Genomic DNA, 27740 nt, shown 5'->3' with positions numbered 1-27740 from the left:
AAGAATGCAGAGCAAATATTTGCTGAACATGTTTAGAAAAAGGCATTGTTTTCTGTTGCCTCACCAGAAATGTACATGGCACTTTATTGTTAAGTTGCTGCTCCAGATTAGGAATTTGAGTTCTAATAATGGCAGTGAGCAAAAGGCATGGCTGTTCTAGGCCAATGCTCAGCTTTAAATCAGTTGGTTAAAAAAATATGCCCGATTAAAGTGTATACTTTTAAACTGATTTAATATCTGCTTATTGGGATGTGCTTTGATGAAATACTTGACTTATGCTGTATTACATAAAGAACTGAAGGGATAAATGTACTTCAGGTTTAGTGGAAACATAGGGTTACTATGGAGTATGTGATGGGCCATGAGGTCACACTCTTGATTGACTGTTGGTAGCTCTAGTACTGTGGGGGGTCAGTGTAATATAAAATGTGCTTTTCTGTGCCATAATCATGAGCTTACACCAGGAGAAGAAGGGATGGAATTGGAGTCAGACCTGAAAACAGGTCACTTAGTTTAATGAAGTAGACATTTTGACTATGGCCATTGTCTTTAATGATGATTTAGCTTATTGGAGGGAATGCTTATCTGTAAAATAAGGGTCAGAGGTGGACAGAGGGGTGGTTAGGTTTAAGAAAAGACTTTTGGGTGTCTAGTTAAAAGACCAGAAGATAAGCAAATGTATAGCTTTTTGATAATGAAACTAATCAAAATTCATAGAACCTTTAATATCCCATTGAAGCATTTCAGTATTCTGTGGAGTGAAAGTGAATGTGCAAAGGCTCCCCAGAAAACCACCCCAGTTGTACTTGTTTGGGAAAGAAAGACAACTGCTAGTCTTATGTATGTCATTACTTACACCGTCAGTAGAAGTTAATTTTTAATGGATTCTAAAATGGTATTGAAAGAGAAAATTAAACCAAGAGTAGTGTATGAATTTTTCCAGAGTTTTGGCAGCGTTTTAGTAGACATTTTGGAATGTGCAGTAAATGTGTAGATACAGTAGCTGCACTGATATAAGGGAGGGTAACTCCTTCAGCATATGTCGGTATTCCTTATCCTGTAGTGTCCACAAGTAAGGTACATAAAGTAAAAGAACAGTCTGACGTGTTCTCCCCAAATAAAGTGGATGCTCTTGGTTTGAAAGACTTGATTTTTTTGCTTGTTTGTTTATTTATTTTTCGATTTGAACATTTGTTGTCAGCATGGAAATAATTAGACTTTACAAACGCTGGTTTCCATGTTACATCTGAAGGAAATGCAGGAAGGCTGGTTAGCCAGGGGAGAGGTGCTGTTTACATAGACAGATGTTAATGATAAAGGAAATTGTAGTTCACTAGGGTAATCCAGTGTTTTCAAAATTTTACTGAAGGATAGCAGCAGGTCTTCATGTGGAAGTAATTAATCAACGATCTAAATGAATTTTAGCTAATTCATGTTATGCTGCAGCAGGGTGAAATTCTTAATAATAAAAAACAGGTCCTGTTGTTATTGCCTTCAAAGCTATGTAAAAACAGCCATATGACAATGAGTAATTTTTTATATTTTAAGCTTGTATTAGGCAAATACTTCGTTTGTGGCAACCACAAACTGTAAACTGCTTCCACAATAATTCTGTGCAAATGCCTTGGCAGGCACCCTCTTTGGTTTTTTTTCTTCAGCATGCTGGAGCCATTAAAACTCTTGGAGTTGGATGTAATGCAGACTTCATCTCAAGAGTGCTTCTATTAGTTGATTCAATTCAATAAATACAGTTTGTGCCTCTGGACAGACGGTGGTGCATTCCTGTTGCAACAAAGCTGTGTGTACTCAGCTCTGAATACACTTCTTGGCACTCAGTTGAACCCAGTCCTGTCAGTTCAGAACAGCACAGTAATGGATTTGTCATGTGCTTCAGTGCTAATTTAGGTAACCAGGGAGACCTGTAACATATGGGTCTTCCTCATCTCTTAAACTTCTCCCTGCAGAAAAGGTCATAAGTCTACACGCAGGCAGCTGGACTGGCATGTTTTGGAAAAGCATTTTTAAGTGTGTCTCTGTTCCACAGTTGTCCCAGGAACAAAGGTCACAGAGTCTGGGCTGTCAAGAGCAAACTCCTTGATTTCCATCAACTTTCTTTCTAGGCAGCAACATGGCAGGGAACATGCTGTGGACTCTGGACCTTGGGAATTGTTTCAGTCCTGACAGCTGCCTTCTAGCAAAGAACTGACCTCAAAATTTCTCTCTTACTGTTGATAAGATGGATAAGAGACAGATGGGTTCTTGTTTACCTCGTGACTTTGATGGCCTGTATTGCTGGCAGTTGGGAAGTCATCACCTGACCGGTGAAGGGAGCAGTTTTGTTCTGAAAATGTCAAAGGGAACTGATGTTTAAAAATAATTTTGCTCTTTCCAGAGCAGAGTAAGGCCTGCAATAACCAAAATATAGTCTTAAAAGAGAGAATCCATCTTTGTGTATTTTGACATCATTGTTAACTAAGCAAGTTACATTTATTTCATTATGAACTGCAGTAGTTGTCATCTAACTTGGTATCACAGTGTGATTTCTTTAGTCATATTAAATTTCACCTTTGTGATTATCTGAAGCTAATTGTCTAGGCAATTCTCTTAGAAAAACAGTTTTAATCTAGAGAAGAATTCATCTGACAGTAGTTTATGTACATCAGTGGCCAATCCCGCTTCCACCTGGTGTCTGCCTGCAGGGATACAGATGAATTACGAAGACCTGAAACTCTAAATTTGATGCAGGACAAAGAGCATCACCAAGTACTAAGGAGTTATGTGGACAGGACAGAGAGGTAGGGAAAAGAAACGTGGTTTCTACTGATTAATTTTGTTATTTTCCCTTTCCCCCCAAATAACCATAATAGCCAGTTGTTCCTCTATATGAGGATCATCTGGAAAGTTCCTGGTTTGGTTACTCTAGAGAATAGGCCATATGTTACAATCCCATTGATACATCTTGTGCTTTCTACATCTTGGGCTGTAGAAAAATTTTATCACAATTAAGGAGAAGAGATAGAAATGACTTCACAAAATCTGTCGTGCACAGTCAGTTAAACCACAGTCACAGCAGTAAAAGAGCTTTGCTTACTAAACAGTTACTCTTCTGATTTGATAAGATACTTGTGTGTCACTGACAATTCATGTATGCAGAATTTTTATATTTAAGATAAAAAGTCTACTTTCTCTCTGTTTTTGCATTTGTCAGACCCCTGCCTGATTCACCTTATTTTCTCTCGCTGTCAAGTCACCACAGTCAGGTAACACATTGAACTCCTCTGTTTAATTCTTTTAGATGAGTTTGATGCAATACCAAACCGATGTTATCCATAAGACATGGACTGTTACTCCATAACCTGTCTGCAGCTCTGACTTTACAGCCTGATGCACTGTTTTATTCCAGGTGCCTAGCACAGATTCCGAGCTGCAGCGCAGGCACATCGAGCGCACCCGTCGGGAGGCTCAGCTGGCAGCGCTTCAGTACGAGGAGGAGAGGATGAGAACAAAGCAGATCCAGAGAGAAGCGGTCCTTGACTTTGTTAAGGTACCTCCTTTTAGTACCTACTTGATACTTTATCTTTTATGAATCCTGTAATTGTAACTGATTGCCAAGATCGTTAATACTTGTACGTTGTGCTCCTGGGCGCGCACTGCGCTTTATAAAGAAAATCGTCAGCTAACATTGAAGTCCATTCAGTCTTGATGCTGTAGCTTAACGTAAGCAAAGTTAGAACTGGGGAGGAAATGGAAGATTCACCCAAAATATGAGTGTTGCAAAGAATTCTGGTTTTGCATAGTCCTCCTCATTTACTCAATTTTCATTTGGATACGTGTGACAGGATTGGTATAAGAAGGAGTCTTTATTTGAGAAGGCTTAGAGACACTGTAATTTTGAAGGCAAATTTGGCAGGGAGGAGAGAATCATACACACAAAAATGTAATGTTACCTGATCTACTTTGCTATTTTATGGTAATAGAATAAGTTACCTCCAGGTAAAGCATGGGTGCAGACTTATGGTACATCAGACTCTCTGTGGACACTGGGTCTTCACTTTCTTTGTCACTGCAGTCAGTATGAAGTAGTCTGCTGCTTAACATGCTAGTTGACTTAAATTTATTTTACTGTTTACTGCTCTGGGAACCTACCCAATCTCACATCACAAATTTAAGAAATGTTACAGTTAATATTTTGGGCTTAGAGTGGTCTGCAGAGAGGCAAAGAATGGTTTATTGCATTTATTTCATGTGTAAAGTTAGTTTAGAAAAAGGGTTTTAACTGCCTGAAACTGGACTCTTCATTAGCACCAGCTTCTCTCAAGCCCCTGGCAGTATTTTGTAGTAAAGCTGCTTTATTAAAGATTCAGCTCAGCCTTTCAGTTAAAGACTTAGCTGTATAGGATGCATTTTGTTCATTGATGAGCCTCTTGGGGTTTTTTGGTTTGGATTTGTTGGGTTTTTTTCCTTCGGTTGCCTTTGTTATTCATGAGCACTTAACAGTTAAATTCCTCCCTTGGGTTATATTTTGGATTTCTTATGCATCTTTCATATGCATAATTTTTTTTAAGTTGGGGGGTTTGTCTTATGTGGAGTGAAGGCTTTTTTTTAACTAACAGTGATTTTTCAGCTGAGTGGAAACCAGCAATTTCCCCAATGCATGTTTTATTTAAAAAACTAAGAGTTCTGTTTTAAAATGCTTCTAAATTATGCTGATTGGTTCTGAACTTTTGTATTATTATTTTCATTTTTCTTTTTTCTCTATAGCAAAAAGTATCCTTAAGTCCTCAGAAGCAAAGTCCTCTGGATAGTGAGGTAAGAGTCCAGTAAGATTATTACTAAGGATGTCAGAGGTATTTTCCTGATTGTGGAGGATTCTTCAGAACTGGGTTATAGCACAGTTTTTTCATGCATTATTAAGCCTCAGGTTGGGGTTTTTTGCTTATGGGAACAGTCTAGTATTTCTTTCTGTTCATGTAGACTGCCTGTCCAAGTGTGTTGTTTTATTGTTTCTTGTATGTTTTCTATGTTCTCTGCAGAAAACAGATTTCGTGTTCCATTTTAACATGCTCCTTGTGAGCACTACAGTTTATTTGCTAACAGTATTCAGACAAGTTACTGTGTTACAGTCATCCTTCACTCATCAGTTTTCTCCCAGTTTCCTGTTATTAGATCACAAGTTATCCCAGAAATATTAAGTATTAGAATTTTGAGGACTATCAGAGAAACAAGTATTTTTTAAAGTTTTATTCTACTATAGTTTTGTAATCAAAACCAGTAAGTCAGTAAGGAACACAAATCATACAAGGCTCAGTCTTCTAGAATATACAGAGCTGAGCCAATGGCATCTGTTCAGTCTCTCATCAGATTTCTGCACAGTAATAGCTCTTCCACTGCTTGCCATCCTCAGTTGCATCCAGAGAAAGATAATTCACTTAGTAGTGTTAATCAGATCAAAACTTTTAATGATATAATGAATATAATCGTTCTTTAGCAGCATTTTTTGACTAACTCTTTTTTGTTAGAAAATTACCAAAACATGGGGTAATTGAAATAGTTTTTGCTCCTTTTTCTTCTTAATGTTTTTCTGTTCTTAATTTATTCTTTTAAAGGGTCCTTTGTTCCACCACAGTAAGCACTGTCGATGCACAGTTTACTGTATTTGCTTGAGACAACACAGAAAGCAGAGTAATTGATTCCTTAGTACGAACACACTGTAATTCATGGGTCACATGGCTGTGTGTTCCTACAGGGTTTCGTGCACTTCATGGATTGTTTAAAAAGCCTCACAGTGCATAAGGAAGCAGTTCATGTTCCAAAATTGTCTGTCTGTTCACATACCATGTGTTTCTGACATTGTGTGTGTTTCTGACATTACTCCATCTCTCCCACCTCCCAGTGTCCCTTTCCATCCAGAAGGTCTCAGCATACTGATGATAGTGCCTTGTTAGTGGTAAGATCCTGCACGTCATGGCCTTTTTATGTGGCAGATTCTAGAGCATAGAAATAATGTGTTGTGTTTGTCTCAGATTAGACCAACTGATTTAGAGCTAATCTAAATAGCATAAAACATGACCATCTTCACTGAAAAGTAGCTTAACTGTGAACTATAATGTTATGAATATGTTGACGCTTTTGCTGTCAGCTCTTGGTTAATAATACAGTTATGGTTTTCCCCAAAATAATTAAAGCTTGTCTTTTGCTGAGAGCAGAAGAAAACTACTGATAGTAAAGAACAGTTTCCAAAATGAAAAATTCACCTCTAGTTGTTCTGGTTTGATTTCTTCTCTGTTCAGCTGCTTCCTAATTGATGTGCTCTGCAGTGTCAAGTAAGCAATTTTAATGCTTGGAGTACAGCCTTCTACTTCAACCTGTCTGCATCCTGCACATGGGGGTTAGAAATACTTGGCACAGGAAAAAAACTGCTCTGCATATGAATGCTACAAATCATGAAATATTCCTCATACCATTTTGTTGTTTAGTGATGAAAATGTCTTAAAGATCATCTATTTTCACCACTTACCAAAAATAAAAACATTTATGTACATAATTCATGTTTTATGCTATTTCTTCCTTTATGGCATCTTAGCAATGTAGCATAATTAAAGAATATAATGCCATAATCCATATCTATGAAAGAAAAAATACACTTGATTTGCCTGCTGTTGCATGACTGCATGCCTAGAATTTATTTTCTTAATTTATGTGCTTCCAATTGTCTGCCTAAATTTTCTTTAGGCAGTGCTCCCAGTTAGAATATCTCTCTCCTGAACATGTGGGTCAAGATATTTACTGTGTCTTTATTCAGACTTTTTCATTTTCCCATTTTCATATGACTAGCACTGTGTGGGACAGAAAGAAAGCTTAAAATATTGGAGAGAGATTTAATGATCTTGTGTCTGTTTAGAGAAATCACAATCAATGAGCATATTAAAATGTGCTTTTGTATTTATATAATAAGAAACAGGAGAACAGCAGTGGTTTGGGTTAAGAGTTGATACTCTGTTGTCAGTGAGTTCATCTTTGGAATGTATTTTAAAGATACCTTTCAGGGACCCCATTTCTATTTGATTGTGTGATCATATGACTTTTGTTGTAAATTAATAGATAGAATTTTCAGAAACTATTTTGAAACTGGCTTCCATTGCTGTTTGTTTCTTTTGTGTCCTTAACCAAGTTACATCCTTCCACTTCACAAAAAAAGTGACCAGGCTGGCAGGAAAACATTGAAAGTGATCATTTCTCTTTGTTTTTCTTTTAATTCCTTGCTCTTTTCAGCAGCACTAAACTGTAATAGTATATGGAATTCTGGGGTTTCTGAACTGCTGAAGTATGATCTGCAGCTCTTTTCTGTACTGGAAATACACCCTGTGTCTAATGATGACATATGCCAGGGCAGCTGTTTCTGGCAATTACTGTAACTGGAACATTAAGCCCATACTAGCTCATGAATTTGTAGCATTTTTTGTTTCCACAAATGTATTTTATATGGTAAAAGCAGCAAGGAAATGTTCATCAGTTTGCTTTTTTAAAAAAAAAGTTTGTCTTTAGACTTGAAATTACTTTTACCTTTTTATATTTTATTGCATTTCATTTGACATTTTCCCTAACAGATTTGAAATTTAGCTAGGTCTAATTTCTGAGGACATAAGGAAAGGCTTTTAAAAGTACTAAGTCTAATAGGTAGTTAGAAAGCAAGTGAGGTTTCTTTTATTTTACTACTTCACTCTTCTGGTATTGTCACTGCTTTAACAGAAACTTCTTAAAACCAAAATGTAAGTTGTGAATCTCCTTTTAAAAATCTTTAATGTTTCGTTTGGTTGTGTTCTTGTTGTCTTTTATCAGTAATTAAAGTTAAAATGTATTCACGTTGCACAGTTTACTCTGAGCATTTCCTTCTGTTTATAAAAAACTTCAGGATAGTCTGTTTGAAGTCCCAAAATGATTTGCCCTTACCTTCTGTGAATGTTAAGGGTTCAGTTTAGTTGTAGTTCCTTCTGCATACCTGTGATTTGAAGTGAAGTGGAGGCTGGCTTTAGTACTTCATTGCGTGCTGTGGTGGATTTCTTTGTGTTGACTTGTGAGAACCAGACTAAGTAACATGTTGAATAAATGTAATCACTGGCCTCTCTTGAGAAAATAAAAGTTTTATATTAGCCGTATCCTCTTACTGTTCTCAGAAGGGTGGTCCCATTTGTTACAGTTGAGATTACTTGTTGAGATGGTATCAAGGTTTTAGATTCGGCTAATGATTTCAGCCTCCATTGCTTCTAAATCTCACTTTTCTTTAAATATCTTCTTGTTTTCTCCTATACTGTCCCTTACAAGGTTAGCACTATGGAAGGGAAAAAAAACCCAAAACACCCTCTCTAACTGCTGCTTGATTTGTCTGTTGTGAAGCCCATGAGGTGCTTAATAAGCATCAGGCAGCTGCAGTGACCTCTTCCTTTCATAACCTTTGTGTCATTGCTGCCTTGTGCTCCCTTCCTTGTGCTGTGTTTTCTTGTTGTGGTCTCAAACATGGCCTGAGGCTGTCATGTTAGTGTTAGCACATGGGATCTCAGAAACATTTTAAGTTAAGGCTCTTAGGCACCAGAGTGTTACAAATAATAATGGTATGGGTAAAGTAAGCAGAACTTGAATTATGCTAAATTGTATCCCGGAGTTTTCTCTCAGACCGTTGGTATCCGTTTGTGTATTCAAATGTTTAAAAACCGAATTCCCTTAGAATATCCTTATTTGGTTTGTGCAGGGTGCTGGTTGGGCTTTGCTTTGACACTCCTTGTATCTATAGTTGTTCCTGGCACAGGGAGATTTCTCTGACTTCAGTGCTAGACCTAAAAGCCACATGCAGCATGTGCAGAGGGTGGTGTGAGTCTGAACTGCAGCATCCTGGCTCCTCTAGTGTTGTGGCTGCCTTTTCTTACAGTCGTTCTTTGCCTTACTTCTTCCTTTCTTCCCTCTCTTTCTTTCCTTCTGTCCCTGACAGAATGGCTTTGAGCCTCTCTTTGTGTTTGAGATTGACAATAACACCAATACCATTAAAAGGAGGCCAGGGACTCGCAAACAGGTGAAGAGCATGTGGTGTGTTGCTGTTGTGATTGTCCTGCCCTGTGCTGTGCCGTGTTCCCCTTCCCTTCGCCCACTGCTGGGTATGTGCATTGTGATGACTTCTTGTTAGTCTGTGTCAACGTTGCCCTGCTCTTTTCATACAGGAATAAACACATACCTTAATGTTACAGCCCACCCAGTTCTGGTTTATTTTACTGTTCTCCTGTGGTAGCTAATGTGTTGTGAAAGTCAAGTGATATTTCGAAACTCTTAAAAAAGACAAACCAAAACAAACTCATGATTTTGGCTCTACCCTGTTCTGGAGAAAGAGGCTGTCTTGAGGATCAGTTGTTAAATCTGCACAGGGCTTAAAGATGTTTGTGTGCAAGGTTTGCCCTGAGTATAAACCTCTCCTTCAAGTCCTTCTGGCTGTGCTGTCCTGTTCTGAAGTGGCAGAATAGTTGCAAATGTTTTAAATACTAACATTCCCAAGTGTGTCTTTCACTACCTGTAGAGTTTCTAGGTGTCATTTGATGTTCTTTCCTGTGAAAGAACATTCCTCTTTCCTCACTTTGCTATTTGAGTGCTGTTTCAGAAAGTATAGTTTCATTCTTGAGCCATTCAGTCCTCAAATGTTTACTGTGTTGAAAACAGAAAACACAGAATTTGGCCCTTTAGATTTACTTGTCAGTGACAGATGGGGACACTGGAGCCCCTGTTCTATAAACAGGAAAAGTTGTTTATTTGGTTGGGTTTCATATTGGTGATAATTGAAATGTGACTGTTTTATTTCTGGCAGCACTGTAAATCCTGACACTGACATCTTCCCTGAGAGGTAGATTCCACCCACAGAATCTCATTTACTTTGTGTGTAATCACAAGGATCAGCATTAGGTGTTTGTGGCAAACACAAAGTACGTATTATTGACCCCATTATATGTGAGTTTCTCAGATTTTACAAAGTTGATGGGAAAATAACTGACTAGAAATGCACAGCATTCTCAAAACATTAAAAGAAAGCTATTTATTTTTAATAGTGGCCTAGAATAGACTGTTGTAGGGTAAAATTTCCTTTTTTCTGATGGCGTAGGTGTTGCTAAAGAAGCTTTTGCCTCACTTACTGTTCTTAATTCTTGTTTTAATGTCACTGTGTTATGTGTAAAAGAAACATTGCACCTCCCAGGCTTATTAGCCAGAAAGTTAGGAGGATAGGAAGGCTTTAAATGTAGTTTAGCAAGTATGGATCTGTTGCTTGTTGAGTGTTTCTGAGAATGTGATCATGTTCACCTCTTCATTTTGAACTTTGCTGCATTCCACCTTTGTGCATGACCTGTCAGCTGCTCTCTAACTCTGCTACTGCCTTCTCTTTCTTTCTGCATTCAGTCACTCTCAGGGTTGAACCAAGAAAGCTGTGCTACTATCCTGCCTAGTGCCTCTACCTTCAGTCCTGTCAAGGTATCTCTTGCTATTATCATTCACCAGTAGAGCCAACAAAAAATCTCGGATCCACACATCTGTTTTAACAGGTGTTGGTCTGTCAGCGTCTAATCAAAAGTTCAGGTAGGGTATGAATCCGATTCACCTGATTAAACTGTAGTAGGTATTACCTCATCTTAGCTTTAGGCTGTGTCTACAGGAGGCCTGATCTATAAAAACATGGTAACCAGTCTCTGCTCAGAGGGGTTCTTTGTTGTCTTTGATGTTACTTTTTCTGTACAAGATCATTTACTGTTGGTCGAGTTCATCAAAAGTACACTTGTACTCTTTACCTGTTTCTTCTGTGGAAGCTGCTATACTGAATGCATTTCTCACAAGAAATCATTAGTCTGTGTAAGCACTGTGAAAAAACCACAGTGTGTTTTACTGGGGAGGGATGTTCAGTAAATAGCAGTTTTGCATTAACAAAGGTGTCAGAGGTGTATCTTTATTGAGGCCACTGTAATGCCAGTTTTGCATATTGCTAAATACCTGGGGTTTGGTGTTCCCTTTGCAAAGAATACTTTTTCACTTTGGGTTGGAAGGAAGACTAAACAGTCAGTGCTGTTTCATCATTGATTTCCTCAGGAAAAAGCAGTTTTGTCATTTCTGCAAAGGAAAAAGCTTTATCTCTGCAGAGATGAGACTTCGAGAACAACATACTGAGTTTTTTCACATTTCTGGTTATTTTGCTTAAACGCATTTAGATGATGGAGCTTTTTTTAAAACACAGCAAATTAAAATGTAGTCACAGCTTTTCCAGATTAGCACCATTTATACTCTTCTGCTTTTTTGTTCACAGAGTGATGACAGATCTACCATCTCCTCTGGTTCACCTACCACTCAGACAGGTAACAGGGAAAGGAAGAAAAATTTCTGAAAAATAAGATCAAAATGCCTGCTTGCTTCTTTCTCCTATGAAGAGAAGGGAGCATCTGTTCCTATCTCTGTATGTGGCACTGCTGTGTTTGAGAATTTACTGAGTTATTTGGGTCTCCTTAGAAAAACGTGAGGGAAGAGACAGCAGAGATGAAGCATGTCCTCAGGCAGAGCGTAGGGTTTGGCTGGTTTAGGCCTTCATGCAGGCTTTGGCACACAGATGCATTCAGCAAGAGTCAGAACAGTTGTTGGAATTGGTATGTGGAATGTACTTTGCATGCAAGTGTCCTTGGAAGTGCCTTTTCCTGCTCTGTGCTTTTATCATGCATGGCTGTAATTTATTTTGTCATTATTACATAAAAATTTTTGGTTTGTTCTTTTTAATTACCACATTGCTGAACCCATTTCCTATTTAAACTCTAACCATTTCCTTCTTCCTCCTTCCTTTCCTGTGCCTTTTCACATTTGTTTAGTCCACCTTTCCCCTCCATATCCTGGCCATGCAGCCCCGCCTTCCTATAGAAACCCTTCCCAGCGACCTGAGAGTTTCCTTTTCCGAACAGCTGTCAGGGATGAAGCCAAGAAAGGTAGGTTATATAGCTCAGAAAACAGCTAGTTTTGCTACATTATATTGACATCTGCATTACCTGGGGTTGGCAGTGTTTGGTTACTTCAGGTCTTTATCATCAAACTGCTTTTAGAGTTCCATTTGTAGACAGGTGGCATTACATACTTTGTGAACAAACTGTTTTGTTTAGAGCTGTCAGATATTCCTTTGTCATATCTGTGGAAATATGAGAATTTGTTCTTCCTGGTCTGTGCTTGCACCTTTGCCACACAAACCTTCAACAACTGGTGAAGGCAGCTTGATAAATTTTGCACTGCACGGTAGCATACATCAGAATTGCAATTTCTGGAGAAAGACTGAACCACTTCAACATACTGCATCTGGCAAAACTTTGTCCTCATTTGTGCGTGACTGTTACCCAACAGAAAGAACAGAATCTCAACAGAAAGAAAAATGTGTTAAAGAACACCTCCTTTAGATTAGCAGAGCATTAGTTTGATTAATAATTAAAGGCAAGAAAGATTTATGGAAAGGAATGTATTGTCCCTGTTCTTCATGTGTGGTGCAGCACCAAATGACATGGAGCAAAACGGTGCTTAGTGATTTCCTTTTCTTCATGCTTCTCTTCTAGCTGTGGCTTCATCCTCTACCCGTGCCTTGTCTCCTGCTAATGATTCTGCAGACCCTCAAGTGAGACAAAACTCCAAACAGCGAGAGGAAGAGTTGGAGCTGATAGAGCAGCTTCGCAAGGTGAGTGCTGCCAGGAGCCAGGATGTGGACATTGTAGTAATTGTGTGACCTTGCTCAATCTGCCTTTGTCTTCTGCACCAGTTTCACTGACCCAATACAGTGCATAGTTGACCAAAATTAAGTGGCATGGTACAGTCTATGTGGTTCCTTCAGATGGGTGCAGTGGTGTTCACTTGGTTGTTTGTGGTAGATAAAGTCAACTTCAAATTCTGTAAGATAAAGTATGCTGACTCCTGCTTCTGAGTGTCCAGTGAACTCTGCTTTTAACATGAATCTGTGCTTCCTTTCTTCCTCATCAGCTTTTACACTTGTAAGGAATTCCCTGGAAAATTGCCTCACTGTCCCCTTTTAATCCATTTTTTAAAACTCCTCTTTGCCGTAAAGCCCACAGAAAAGCAGATGGAGTGCAGAGACTGCTGCCAGTCATGCTGACAGCATGGTTTCCTCGTGTGTTCTGGATCTGTCTATTGATTCTTGCCTTATCCTTAGTTAAATGCAGAACATTTGAGACACAAATGTTTCTTATATTTGCACTTTTTGTCTGTCTAGGACCACCATGCTCCTATTTTGTCTCCAGATACAACAGCAATAAACATGAATATTGAAAATGCCACATGGCATTAAGGTACTGCTGTGCTTTGCCCCAGACTTGTTTCTGGAGAACATGAAGGGATTCTTTGAGGTGCTCCCATTAATTGTTGGAATTTTCCCAATAAATAAGAATTTACTTGTTGAAGCTAATCTTAAAAGCCGTAAGCATCCCAGATGGACAAAGAGAATTTCTTCTCTTTGTTAAAGTAAGGACAATCTTTGTCTAAAAGGAGAAAGTTACCTCAAGTAAAACAAAACTTGGTGCTGTCTGCACACCCTCTCTTCTTTTATCCCAGAATGTTCAGTATGTAGTCTGTCTCTTGTTCTACTTCCTGGGTAAGCTTAAATCTTTTTTTTAATACTTAAAAATTTAGATACAGTATTAAAAGTGAAATTCACACAGCATTATTTTAAATAGTTTGAAAGCTGAATTGAATTTTTATTCATTCTCTTACACAAATGCTATAACTACCTTCTTTTTAAAGGACTGTTTATGCTGAGTAGTTCAGATTTTTATTTAAAGGCAAAAATGTTGTCTTGACTTTTGTTGACTGTGTTGTCCTCCAAGCCACGAAGACAATTATTTTCACTTCCCTTGGCAGAACTATTCTCTGAGAACGTGTAGGGTTAGGAATACTGTTCCTAGATCCTGATTTCCATTATTTTTGAATAATGGTTGTATTAGGTCCACTGTGCTGTACGATGAAACTGTTCTTCATTGAACTCACCTGCTCCCAGACTGTGGCCAGCTCTGGGCCTCAGCAGTGCACAGAGCTTCCCTTGAGGTTATTCAGAAGGCTGGTTGGAAACGCCATGAGGATGGACAGAGCTGGAATGCAGGAGCTCTGCCTTGTACAAACTTGTGCAGAATGGATCTGTTGGAGGAAGCCAGCCCTCAGTCCCTGTGTGTGTCCATGTCCCTTTCTCTGCAGAACATCGAGTCGCGGCTGAAGGTGTCGTTGCCCAGCGATCTGGGAGCTGCTCTCACCGACGGGGTTGTCCTGTGCCATCTGGCCAACCACGTGCGGCCCCGCTCTGTCCCCAGCATTCACGTCCCCTCCCCTGCTGTGGTAAGTGTGTAATAATGACAGTATTTTATAGCTGTCCAGAATAACATCCAACAGAGTCCTGTGATCCAGACAAAAATGCTAGACTGAGTGTTCTCTGTGAACTTACATGATAAAAAAGCAACCATCTGTCCTGTTTGAAACAGGTCTGTTGTGTCATTAAAAGATATTCTGTTTGGGTTTGTTTCATTTAAATGAAGTTACTTCTGACACAAATTGTAAGCAAATGTTAACATTTTCAAGTCCTCCCTAAACATGTTAACTTGAGGACTAGTGAAGTAAGAGTTCATCATGAAAACTGAAATAGGATATTTCAAAAGATCAAAACATCTGAGAAGTTCAGGAAAACAGATAGTGGGGAATTACAACATTCTCTACAACAAGTAGGATCCCATTACACAAGGCAATGAAAACAAGCAGAGGGACTAAGCTGATTCCCGTGTCCACTTCACAGCACTAGAAATTCCTCTGCTCAGGAATTTTAGCAGAGCACACTCAAACTCCTGGAACTAAACAAATCCAGTTATACCTCTGTGATAACAGGAAAAAAAGGTGGTTGTGTCAGGGGACTGTTGAGAGCAAGGAGGGAAGCACACAGAGAAGTTTGAAAATTTCTGAAGTTGTTTCTCTTACCCTGCCTGGCTCGGTGTTTCTGGAAAGCACTGAGGGTGATGTTTCTGGCCACATTGCTGTGTATCATTTAGGGAAAGCACAGAATTAGGGAAAGGTCAAAAACTGCGAGATGACAGCAGATTATTTACCTGATCTGTGTTTGAAGAATTCAAAGTTCAGTGAAAATATTTAGGATCAGCTACTTAAAAGTAGTATGGAGAGACAAATTGCTTGTTATGCACCTTTAAATTGTATGAATAAAGGAAAAAACTGAAGACTGAGGGAAGAAGTTGAAATATGCACATAGTGTTCACTTATCCTTCTTTTGGAGTCATTCTTTGTGTTGGTTGGAATTTGAACTGGCACTTACAGGGCTGCCGACGGTATCATTGTGGTTCCTCTCCCTGGGACTCGATGGGAACAGGCAGATGCCCTCGTTATTTTGAGAAGGATTGAAGTGGGCACAGCAACATTTTAGGCAGATTGTGGAGTCCTTCAGAGCAAAGGCATGTAGCAACTGCTCAGAAGACTTGCGTCACTGAGAAGATCTTCTCAATGGCCTGGTTTTGTGAGCTCCTGAATATTCTATGTGAGGAATTAAATCATGACTTTGTCATGTGAATCCCAAGGAAGAGGCAGCCTTTAGTGGTGTGGCTCCAGGAGCAGAAGAGGCACAGTGTCATTCCCCAGGCACAATGTGATCTTTGTATTCCCTTCATCCTTTGGGAGAAAGAAGTCAGTGCTGGCCTTTAACCTGCTTCCTTGGTGGGGAAATGCAGCATATGGAGGGGAGAGAAGAAGCCCCAACACTTATGGAAGTGTTGAACTCACAGAGGCTACTGGCTGCTGCTACATAGACTGTGAGTAGCTTGTCCAGGGGAGCAGGGAGCTTGTGTCTCTTGAACCAGAAAGGAATAAGCTTCGAGAACAGAAACAAGACAGAGCCTGTGCTGTGGTATGTCTGGAGAGGTGTGAAAGCTGACTGCAGAAAAACCCTCACTTGAAAAAATGCCAGTGAGTGCAATTCAAACAGCTACATCAAACACATCTACAAGAGGCTGACAAGCAGCATGCTTCAATTATTTTTTGGTTTCATCTAACCCTTTTTTTTTTAACTCTTTGTTAATTGAAATAAGGTTTGATATTTATATATTTTTGCATTATAGTAATCCACAATAGACTCTAGATTGCTTCATATAATGAAATTGCTCTGGAATCACAGCACGAAAGCCAGTGTGCTGATTTTGGCTGGAGTAGAGTTAAACCATTTTTTACAATAATCATGTAAAAGTGTTAGCCAGTTTTATATAACACTGTGAATGTAAATATTGCAGAGCTTAGGATTGTTCTTTTTAAAAAACATTCAGCATTCATAACTTTGCTTTTCATAAAACAGCTTTGAAAATTGGGCTTGGTTTTCTAAGTAAAGCAAATTTCAGCAGAGCCTGCTTTGAGTTAGACAAGCTTATGTCAGTGCAGTATGTTTTTGGCAAAGAGATTTATTAAGAGTTTTATTTAAATAAAAAATAAAAATATTTTAAAATCTTGCCAGTTAAGAACACTTTATGCCTTTGCTTTTTTGCAGCCTAAACTTACAATGGCAAAATGCAGACGAAACGTGGAGAATTTCTTGGAAGCTTGCAGAAGGATTGGAGTGCCTCAGGTACGTATTTCTGCTATCCTGATATAATGTTGCAGATGCAGTTTTGTATGGGCTTCAGAAAATAGAACCTTCTTTGAAAGTTTGGATTAAAACAAAATGATCAAAAGTTGAGAAGGTTCTAGTCTAAGCTGTCCTGCGATGCTGATCAGACTGATCTTGCAGGGTCTTCCAGAGCCAAATGAAGTCAGATAGAGTTTATTAGAAGTCTGAGTCACTGTTGTGCCTCAAATTCATAATAGCTGATGCAGGTCAATTCTGCTTTTAGAACTGGAAGGTTTTTCTCAAAAACCAGTTATGTTTTCTTAAGATTAGATATGTGACAGCTTAAAAGTGGGATAAAATTTGGATAACATTTTGTATGTGTTGTTTATATTCCAAAGCTTTTCATATTCCTTCACAATAATTCTCTTACATGAATGTCTCTCCTGTCTTACCAACATTTGCAGTGTTATGGGCCTTTCTCTGATGGTTGGTAGCTGTCTTTGCATAGACCCTAATTCTTTTGTCATGTACCAGTGGTACAAGTCTGTCTTTGCTATTCCTTGTCCTCTTTTGAAACTCGGAAGATCTGGGAGGTGGGAACACAAAATAGTCCATCTTACCCTGTTAGTCCAGTTATGCTGTTTTATGCTGTCCTGTGCTTTGCGCTTTGTCTTACATAGCAGCTGTCTCAGTAGAAATAGTTTTAATACATTGTTTTTCTGAATTTTTCTTTAAGTGCACTAATTGATTTTGGGTTGTTACACTGCTAAACATTAATGTTTCTGTTGTAGGTGGTGGTTTCTTTCTTTAGTATTCTTAAAGGGAAAAGTAGCTCATGTGCCAGATGCATCTAAAGGCAGCTCTTCAGTCAGTCATGCAGGGTTTTCTGGTGCTTTCAGATAGTTTCATTTGCAGGCATTTGAGTCACTGGCATTTTAGGATGCCATGTTTTTTGAGCTGTGTGGCAATTTCACATGGCTCAGTGGTGAACTGTGTTGGAATGTGGTAGGGAGTTCTAAGTGATTGTTATTACTTTGAGATCCTGCACTATTTTGGTCCCCTAAGAAACTTTGGACTTTTGATCCCAGCAGAGCTGCACAATATAAATTCATCTGGGGCAAAATTGTGCAATTCCATCCCAACTTCCCTATTTATAGCTCCCTCAAGTATGAAGATGTAATTTTTATGGGATTGCAGTACAGATCAGATCCCTGGAATGACCCACAATTAAACAAACAAAAAAGCCAATCAAGAAAAAGTCCCTTGTAATCCCAGGCTGCTCTAGCTGCTGCATCTACTGTCTGGGACTCTCCTGTTTTTCTCATGTATCTTGTTTTAATGTGAAAGAGTTCAAGGAGAGTCCCTCTGGGAAAACTTCCTGGAACACCCCCACCTGAGCTCTAAAGTTACTCTCACATGTCTGCATTACATATCCACTGAGATGTGAATGTAAGATACCTGTATGTAAGAGTGGCGTGGCAGCCTAGTGTGCTTTTCTTCGAAAGATGCCTGCAGATATTTCCTTTCATTTTAATACTAATTACAAAAATAAAAGGCTTTCTGAAAGCATGGATCTATGTAGGAATATTTACCTTCTAAAGGGAAGGCTACTTTTAGAAAAGGCTGATTACAGGCACTGCAGCGGAGCAGCCATTTCTGTAGGACCTTTTGTGGTTAAAGCCCTTGGATCAAAGGAAATTGGCAGCTGAACAGATTGATACATACATCTAGATTTCAATGATTATAGCAGCTACCTGTGGGAAAGGGAGGGGGAAAACACACAGTGGGAATAGTTACAGAACTCTTAAACTCTAATTAGTAATAGATATTTCTGCAGGATGCTGCATTCAGGCATCAATTACACATGAATAATTCCATGTCCTGCTGTTTTCATTAACTAAGTTACATGTGGAGGCTGAGCTTTGGTGAGTACTCAGTGCCCGCAGCATCTCAGAAACCTGTAACCTCTTCATTTCTGGAGAAAAATGATTTTCACTAAAGTGTGTGTAAACTGCTGTTTTTAACAACAAGGAATACTTTGAGCTGTACAAGTGACAGGCACCTCACTGACATTGAGTTCTTTGCAATGGCAGTCTTGCAGATTTGTGTGTGAGAATTAACCAGCTGTGATGTGCTTCTCAAACATGTAGGTTGTATCTGAGATGTCTGATAACTGACTGCTTCGTGGATGTTGCTATGGCTCACTGACTGACCTTTTTTTTCTGTCTGTTTTCCCTTCCTGCTCACACACTCTGGACAGGACAATCTTTGTTCCCCTTCTGACATTCTTCAGCTAAACCTCAGCGTTAAAAGAACAGTTGAGACTCTTCTTTCCCTGGGGACAGATTCAGAAGAATCCAGTCTTGTCTCCCTTTCCGTTCAGCTCTGGGGCTTTGTGGTGTTTTACTGTACTCTAATGCTAACGCTCTGTATGTTCTATCGCTGGGTCTGTTTTCTCTAGCTGAGGGATAGTGGTGCTGCTTCCTCCCTCCATCACTCCGGTGCTTGGGAACAGATTTTGGGTTTTGTCAAGACTGTGTGTATGAAGTGCTTTGTTTCCCACAGATGGGACAGAGGTGACAAGTACAATGTGTAAACACATTGGTGCACCCACACAACCATCTGTGACCTCATTCACATTTGTATTTGCTGTGTCACATTGAGCAGATAAAATGCTTTACAAGGGAGGAGGTGCAGTCCCTGGGGTAGACCTGAGACTGAGCTGAGGACGTGGCTGCATTCTGTAGTCTGCTGACCCATGGTGCAGTATTAGGAAACTGCATTGTCAGGTTGTGCCTCTGTTTCCCCATCTGTATAATGGGAATTGCACCCACTCTGGTAAATTTCCCAAGGATTATCTGATGGAAAATGTTAAACAATGTGAAGTATTTTTTTCAATGTCAGTGTTCTTGATGAGATCTCACAGTCTTAGGAGACACGGTCTGGTAAGTTTTGTCCACAGATCTTTGTAGCTTTATTTTTTTCTTAACCCCAGTTCCTTATCCTGCTTCTGAGAGCATTCGATATCTCAAATTTATAGACTCTGTTTTATTACTTTGACTCAGGATTTTTAAAATAACTGTCAGTGAATCCTGAGCTGCTTGAACTTCACAACAGTTCAAGCAGGAAATTTTCAGAGAAATTAAGCCCTTCAGCAGCTTTAAGTTTTCTGGCACAGAAAGAAGTCTTTTGAGATTCTATCAGATGCTACAGAATGTCATAGCAATTTAATGTGCTCTGGATAAAACTCACCAAAAACTTGTTGAGTTGCTGCTGGATCATGGGTGCCCCAACATAAGCTTGTTCCATGCTTATTCCCTTCTTCCTCTTACCCTGTCATTTTCAGAAACCTTTGTATCATGCAATTGCAGAAGTATAAGCCCCGGCTGCACAAGCACTCTTCACTGTTTTACAAAACTCAGGAAGTCTTCCATAAAGCTTCACAGCTTTTCCCTCCCCAGGGAAAGCATCCTGGTGCTTTAATGCTTTAATGTCTCAGGGACACCTCAGAGCTTCAGGGCACTCCCGGTGTGTGTGTAACAGACCATGTCTCCTCAGAGTGTAGATTGATTCAGGCAGCTCTGCTCAGAGACCAGTGTCAGGTAAGTGTTCAGTAAATGGCTGTTCCAAATATGGCTTCAATAAATTTCTGTTGTATCTGCAAGTGCAGTAAATGGCTTGTAAGCCCAGTGCGAGTGGTGTTGGCCTTCCAGCGATAACCTGGAACAACTTTGAAGCACAGTTTAAGACACACAAGAGTTCAGTTGCAAATGTAGTCACTACCAGTAAAATGTGTTATGTGTATGTGGATCTCACAAGCTCTTGTACCACAAAGTGAGTATTCAACAAAGGAGCAAGTCAAAGAGCTGCTTCTCTCTGTCCAAGCCACACAAAGTGTTCTGTCCAAGCCAAACATCGCTGAGGAAAGAGGGGACCTTTGACAGGGGGAGATTGTTTTATTTTTAAGTAAGCTATTTTTGCACTGCTTACTGATATGAACTAGAATGAACTCGGTTCCTATGTTTCTTAACTTCTAGTGAACACTGTGATAAAAGCTGCAAGGGGTTTTACACTAACAGTGCCTTCCAGTTTTTAAATTTTGTTTGTCATTACTGTCTGTGGTATGGAGTCATTCCAAAGCTTTTTCCCTTATCTGTTTGCATACATAAGGAAAAAAGATAAGGCATATTTCCTCAAGTTTACAAGTATTTTCTTAAAAAGCACATTTTTTTCAAAGTAACATAAATTTGCTGGAAGAAAAATGTATTTTAGCCTGATCATATGTGGCTTCCTGTGAGAATTTCAGTCTGGGTTCACTTGTTTTCTCTCCACTTGGAGCTTTGCGGGAGGAATGTTGGCTGCCACTGTTTGTGCTGAAGGATTTCTTTAACATCAGAAATCAGTAAAGACTCAAGGAGTGGAGAAATGCCAGTTGGTGCGAAAATAACACATGAAAAATAGTCTCTGTAGCTCTATAGGAAAGACACACTTGGGTTGTTTTCTACAGATACAGAGAACTGTTGGACGTGTATCCTGGCTGTTGTGGAGTGAGGATGGCCAAGAGTGCCAAGGACTTCTGTAGGATGAGGCTTTAAGTACATCTTAGACTGAGAATAGCAGAACTGTTAATAAACACTTTGAAACCTCTTTTTGCATTTTGCGTATTCCTGTTATTCCTCAGAAAGATTTTGGGGGTCGCCCGCTAAGCCGGGGGCACTTCTGGGACATGAGTGAGTGGTGGTGACTCATTCCCTGCTCACAGCAGGGCTCCCCTCAGGCTGTAGCTGACAAGGCTTGTCCTGTGAGGACTCCCTCAAAAAGGGGTGTGATTTGGAAAGGTTCCTCTCCTGCTCTGTGTTGCAGCAGGTTCATCGTGTTGAAGCAAAGCTTCCCCCTCCTCAAGTTCATCTGCTTTTGGTTTCATAAACCACTGCCATGTCAGTGTGGGCAGAGGTGGAGGACAATTTGTTATTCCCCTCTTCTCCCACAATCCTTTTTCAAATTCTTATTTGTAGAGTTTTTTAATAAATGAACACAGGGATTAGCTGAAGGCCACCTTCTTTGAATAGTCAAGGTCATGGTTCTTTAGTCACAAGCAGAAATTTCATGTCCTACCCCTGTGTGTGTGTGCTGCCTGTCCATAACATTTCATATTTCAGTCACCTTTTGCTTAATTTTTTTTTCTTTTCAGTTGAGTGGTTTTCATCCGTTTTGTTTTTGTCTTTGTTTTGTTCCCCATTCAGGAGCAATTATGTTTGCCTCTGCATATTTTAGAAGAGAAGGGTTTGACACAGGTAGCTGTGACTGTCCAGGCGCTCCTGGAGCTGGCACCCCCAAAGCAGCAGCCACTTCACCACTTGTCTGCTGTGTAAAGACCTCCGGGACCTTTTGGGTTACCTTGGCTAAGCAGAAGGACCTGAAGACTTTACTGCCCATGCAGTGCATCCAAACACACAGAGCTCTGTTCTAAGGAAATGAGTTTCCGTGATTCCTGACAGGAATGTTTTACTTCATTTCTCCATTTTTTTTGGAGATCACAACAGTTTCCAGTAACATTTTTTACTACCAATTTTTTTGCCCCTTATTTAAAAAAACGAGGGTTGGGAGGAGGGCAAGGAATTCCAGTGGCTGGCTGTTGGAGCCAGCTGTAGAAACTGACCTTGCAGGTGGAAGATATGGATGTAGAGTTAGGAAAGCAGTTCCTAGAGGAATTTGTAAAAAAAAAAAAGGATGTTGCTGCAGTGGGCACATGGGGAATTAAATTGCTTTCTTTACCCACAGAGTGCAAAGAAATGGAGTTTCTTTGCCTCCAAAGAACAACCGCTATTTCTGTTATAATATTTTAAAAATTGCATCACACAATCTTAACTTGCAGTGTTGGGAACAGGGTAAAACCTCACAGAGCTGTAACTCGTGTTGGCATGTCCTCATTACTAAAAGTTGAAGAAAAAGAAAATTTCCCAAGGGAAAACTTACTGCCTGTTTTCTCCGCCAAAAACACGTTAGTAAAAGATACTAAATCAGATCTGTCCAAACTGTGTTTAATCGCATCAGAATTCTCGCTAGGTTCATGCTCTGTTGGGGGTTTAACATGTCTTTATTGGAACACTTTTCTGACATCAGTGGGTGGAGATCACTGAATCACGTGTGTATTTCTCTGCAGTGTGAACAATCCCAGCCTGCCTTGCTGCTCTCTAGGAGCCCTTTGTCAACTAACTCATTCATGAGGGGCTGAAGCATCCCCTGCAGGCACAGAATGTATTAGGGTTAGAGCCCAGTGAGATCCCGAGGTGGGCTGGGTGTTGTCAGAGCAGGGCCTGTGCAAACACAGCTTCTCTTTGGGGGGTTTGACAAGGCTTTCAATAAAGCCCTTTATCGTTGGAGTTTATGTAGAGAGATGTGGTGGTTTTACTTCCTCTTTCCTTAACATAAAAATGGAAATTCAGTGTACAGGAAGGGGAGAGGCAGCCGACAAGTTGTGCATTTTCTTGGAAAACTGATGTGCAAAACAAGGACAGCTCTGTGTGCTCTGCTCCTAGTGACGAGGCCAAGCTCACTACCAGATCAATTACAGTAATTTTTTTTTCCCCAAAAAAAGACCTCACAAAATCCAGCTCTCCACCCATGCAGTTCCTCTGTCAGGTTTTGCCCAATTTCAAGCATCCCAGAATGTTATGCTACTAATATGTGGTGCTTGGGGTCTGAAAGCAACTGCAGGCATCAGTGGTATTCCATTTGGGGATGCATTTGAAGCAGAATACACCAAGAGGATTTTATGCAGATAAAGAAAGAAGAAATGGGAACAGGTTAGCTAAAAGTCGTTTTTGCAGAAGTAAACCTGTGGTGGGAGCTGCCAAGGACTCGTCTTAGCTGCGTTTTTTCCCTTTTGATTTGCAGTTTTGTGTCCACTTTGTTTTGCTTCATGTATTTCTTTCAAGGTCCGTTGTGGTGACTGTTGAATCCCTTATTTCACATCATTATTTTGATTGCTTCTTATTGGCATTGATTGATCACGCTGCAAGTGGAGAAAACACCTGGAGGGTGTTTAAAACTGCCCAGCTGCAAAGAGAAACCTCCTCATGCTCTTCCTGAGCCCTGCAAGGAATTGATGCCTAAAGGTGCCAGTAACTCACAGTACACACAGGAAGAGCAGCTCCAGACGGGCATTCTTTCCCCCTGAAGTAGCTCTTGTGTTTCACTTAATTTTGTTTGTGAGGAGTGTTCTCATTCTCAAAGGGTTACATAGAGGTGTCTGAAGGCTCTGCTGCAGTTTGCTGAGGGGAAGGTTCTGCCACTTGCTGGCAACAGCACAGACACAGGTGTTCCTGGTGTGTTTGTCTCTGCACATCATCTGAGAGAGGGGGGCACTGACTTCATCTTGGTTTCCAACATTAGGTCACCTGTATTGTTACAGGGACATGTTGCATTTAGCAGCACACCCCTCGTGGGCTATTTAAATATTCCTGTTTGAAGAAAACCAGTCCCTTCATGGAATTGCAAGGGTGTGGTGATTGCTTCAGTCCAGCTTCCAGCACTTAAAAGAATGAAACTTAATACTGTTCAGGTTGGTGGAAGTTTGACATTTCATTAATACTAGTTTTTAGTAATTAATGGAGGGGGGGGCTCGAGTCTGGCTGGCAAGAAAGGGCTGTTTGCTTTGCCTGTGGCTCTCAGCCGTGGCTCTGTGCGAGCCCGTGGAAGGGCTGTGTCTGGGCAGGTGGGGGGTCCCCAGCACTGGGTACTTGGTTCTAAGCAATGTTCACTCTGGCAGTTTCAGTGTAGGGGATCGTGTTAGTTTGATGTTTCTAATCCTGTGTTTTCATGCTGGCAAGCACTAAATCTGGTCCAGATGTTTAGGACAAAAATCCAAACCTGAAGTTTCATCATACGGTTTATTTAATGTGTTACACCAAATTGACTTCAGTTCTCTCTTGCAAAATGGGTTGGGATTTTCCAGTGTATTTATGTGCAATTTTTGTTGTATCCCATGAAAAGAATATTTGAAAGAAAACACGTATAAAGTTCCTTGTTAAAGCAAAGAGGTGATTGTCTTTCCTCTCTGGGGCTTTTGTGTTGGAGGATGTGGGAGGGACCCATCTGAGTGTTCCGTGCTGCTGGTGCTCCTGCACTGACTGTGTGGTGTCACCATCCACCCTCAAACCTGGCGAGCCCTGGGCAGCGTCTGAGGCTCGGTGAGGTTACACACTCCAGATGGAGCATCCCAGCCACTGGGGGCTCGGGGCAGAGCAGAGTTTGGGTCTTCCCCCTTTGAAGGGGAGGCTTTTGAGAGGCCCCTCCACCGGTGTCCCACTTCAAATCCATCAGAGACAACTCTTTACAGCACCAGAGCACCTCTGTTGTAGCACCTCTGGTAGCAGCAGGATGGCAAACGGTATTTTTACCCTTTTATGACTATAAATGGTTCTTTGAAAAACTGTTTCAGAAACAGAGGACTTGAAAGGTGAATTTGGACATCTAAAAAATGCTTTTATATAGATACTGTGATGTTTTACAAAGTGATCTAATTTTGTTATTTCTGAAAACAGTGTAAACGTGTAATTAATAGAGTAAAGGATTTTAAAGCTTCATCCTGTGCTGTATGTCTGTAAATACATTCCATAATTTCTGTTACATATAAATGTGTCTGAATATTGTATATTTTAAGTTGCCTGTATTCTGCCAGTAGAGTGAACGTCTAGCACATTGATAATATAAAAGGAAACCATGGATATTTGAAATAAAGTTTTAAAACTCACATGAATTACAGTATTTCTTCCTGATGTTTTTCTGTTGAATCAATGAATGTCACATCCTCTGTGTCGGGTGTTTATTCCCCTTCCACATCATCACAGTTGGCATTTGATGGACCTGCTTTGGTTCTCTACTTTTCGTAGATCCTTCTGAGTCCCTTCCAACTGAGACTATTCTGGGTTTGTTCTTAGCCAGAATGTTTACTTCTCTTTTTGTCCCTCCTCACCACTAGTTTGTATATTTAAACAAAAAATAGGATGCAAGGCCTATAAATTGCCAGAGATCCACAGACCCTCCCTGCCTGTACAGGCTGTGTTATCCTATGCTGCTCTTCCCTGCTCACCAAGCTGCTTCAGCATCCTTGTCTGACCTGGTGATTCCATTAGTCACTTGGGAGAACTCCATTCCTGCCTCTGTCAGGGCTGCCCAGCTCTCTCCAGATGTTTATTTCTGCCCCTCAGGCTAAAGCCTCCTCCTAACCAGCTTCCCAATCTCCAGCCTTTCTTATCCATTTAATTCCCAGGAAAACTCTTTCTCCAAAGGGCTCACAATTTCCCTGCAGAAAATTCCATGGAGGTACACTTTGATCCCATTTCTCCATAGCTGGGAAAATGGAGCAGTTCCTCAGAACGGGTTTGGGACACTGCTCCTGTCACTGGATGTGCCCAGCCTGTTTGCTTGGCAGCTGTGCAGCCAAGAAACACAAGTCTCCTGTGGTTTCTGCAGATCGAGGTGAGGCTGGTTCGGAGAGCAGCACCCCTGGGATGGGCTGGTGCAGCAGAGGAGGCCAGGAGGAGCTGGAGGGGTGGCAATTTGGCCACAGTCCCCTGGCAAGAGTCTGTGGCAGCTCCCTGGGAGATGTGAGCTCACGGGGTTCAGTCAGGTCACACACCTGTGCCCCTGTTGTGACCCCACAGTGACCAGGACAATCGTGTTGGGACCTGAGGTTCAGCACACCCCACTTTATGGGAGTAGCAAACCCTGTTCCCCTTTTTGTTTTTGTTTCCAGAGTTTTGTTTCATTCTCTGCTGAGAAGTGAGGGCAGCCCAGCCGAGGCCACGCATCAGATTTCAGGTGTTTGGCTGCATTACTAAAGCGTGCCTGGAGTTTGATATAAACAGCAGAGATCTGCTGCTCCCCCCCCCCCCCATCCTGCTTTTTCCGTACCTCAAACCCTCTGGAGAGTTTGTGATTAACTTCATTCCTTCCACCCAAGAAGGTCACCTGTTAACACCCACCACATATGGAAAACACTAGTCTGTGGTGAAATGTACTGAGTCAGCAGCGCATGAAAAGGAAGAGTTAAAATTAGGAACGTAACTCCTGGGGGTGCACTGAGGCGCCTCCTGCAGTGGGATGTAAGCACAGTCCTGGCTTGACACTGTACTGGAATTACCCTTGTTCTTAGCACTGTGTGGGGACTGTGGGAAGCAAGTGCATTTGTTCGCAGCTTTGGTACCAGTGCTGGAATGGGAACATGTTCAGGTGTCAAGCAAGTGGCCGTGCTCCAGCAGCAACACCGGTACTTCTAACATGGATTTATCTGGAGCGTCTGAAACTGCAGCACTCCTGGACAGTCGACTCCGACTGACAGTGGGGCACCAGCCCCTTTCCCTGTTCAGAGTTCTGAGCCAGAGGGTCTCTGCTCATGGTTTATCTCACTCCCAGTTCAGCTCAGACATGAGGATGTTTGGATGGGGCCAGCACGGGCTGGTCACAAAGAGCAGAGCAGACTGGTTTGAGCTCATCTCCTGCCTTGGCAGAGTCAGAAACAAGCCAGTTCAGCTGCAGGGCTTTTTACTCAGACCTGCACATGATTGACTGACAGTGGTGTCAGGAGAAGGGGTTCCCTTCTTGCCCTCTTAGCAGTTCTGCTCCCCAGCAGATCCACTCCCTGCCTACAGCCCCATCTTGCTGAGCAGGGACGGTGGCCGGGGCGGTGGGGACAGTGTGACAGACCAGCTCCTGTAGGCAGCACATCCAGCTGTCTTTTCCCATTTTTCCTCCCCTCAGTCAGAAGGAGCTGCTCTGTCTGTGTGCTGACATTGTGCAGGGCTGTGGGAGTGGAAACCTGCGTGCTCTGACTGCACTTGTGTTTGCACTGCAAACTGCCCACGTTCTCCCCTGCTGACCTGACACAGGTGCTGGCAGCAGGGAGAGCACAGCTGGAGCCCAGACGTGGGTGCATCGACCTCCCTGCCTGACCCACAGCAAACACCAGCACTCCAGCCATGGCCAGTGCTTTGAGAGCTCCACAGGAGGTTCTGGGTGCAGAGCATCCCATGCCAGCGAGCTACTGGGCTGGTAACAGGATTACCTCCCACTATCTGTCTTGTTCCCAAGAAGCAGTTTGGGG

At 41.1% G+C, this 27740-nt stretch overlaps 1 protein-coding gene across 14 annotated transcripts in view; it reads left to right on the top strand.

Moving 5' to 3' along the window:
• LRCH3 (leucine rich repeats and calponin homology domain containing 3) overlaps positions 1 to 25388 on the top strand; it is a 63643-nt gene extending 38255 nt beyond the window's left edge. For 2 of the 14 annotated variants that reach the window (XM_032697474.1, XM_032697471.1), the window contains exons 11-23: positions 2700 to 2795; positions 3209 to 3260; positions 3404 to 3544; positions 4762 to 4809; positions 5894 to 5947; positions 8984 to 9064; positions 10429 to 10500; positions 11324 to 11372; positions 11874 to 11987; positions 12600 to 12718; positions 14242 to 14379; positions 16574 to 16651; positions 18894 to 25388. In XM_032697474.1, coding sequence (XP_032553365.1) covers positions 2700 to 2795; positions 3209 to 3260; positions 3404 to 3544; positions 4762 to 4809; positions 5894 to 5947; positions 8984 to 9064; positions 10429 to 10500; positions 11324 to 11372; positions 11874 to 11987; positions 12600 to 12718; positions 14242 to 14379; positions 16574 to 16651; positions 18894 to 19094 — 1243 coding nt within the window. In that variant the 3' untranslated portion in view covers positions 19095 to 25388. The remainder of the gene's footprint in view (positions 1 to 2699; positions 2796 to 3208; positions 3261 to 3403; positions 3545 to 4761; positions 4810 to 5893; positions 5948 to 8983; positions 9065 to 10428; positions 10501 to 11323; positions 11373 to 11873; positions 11988 to 12599; positions 12719 to 14241; positions 14380 to 16573; positions 16652 to 18893) is intronic. The other 12 variants (XM_032697479.1, XM_032697475.1, XM_032697473.1 and 9 more) reach the window with 11 other exon arrangements.
• Positions 25389 to 27740: the final 2352 nt, after the last annotated feature.

The sequence above is a fragment of the Chiroxiphia lanceolata genome, chromosome 10 (assembly GCF_009829145.1).
Source record: "Chiroxiphia lanceolata isolate bChiLan1 chromosome 10, bChiLan1.pri, whole genome shotgun sequence".
NCBI classification, from domain to species: Eukaryota; Metazoa; Chordata; class Aves; order Passeriformes; family Pipridae; genus Chiroxiphia; species Chiroxiphia lanceolata.
Note: the sequence above shows the minus strand (reverse complement) of the source record. Positions and strands in the feature narration are given on the sequence as shown.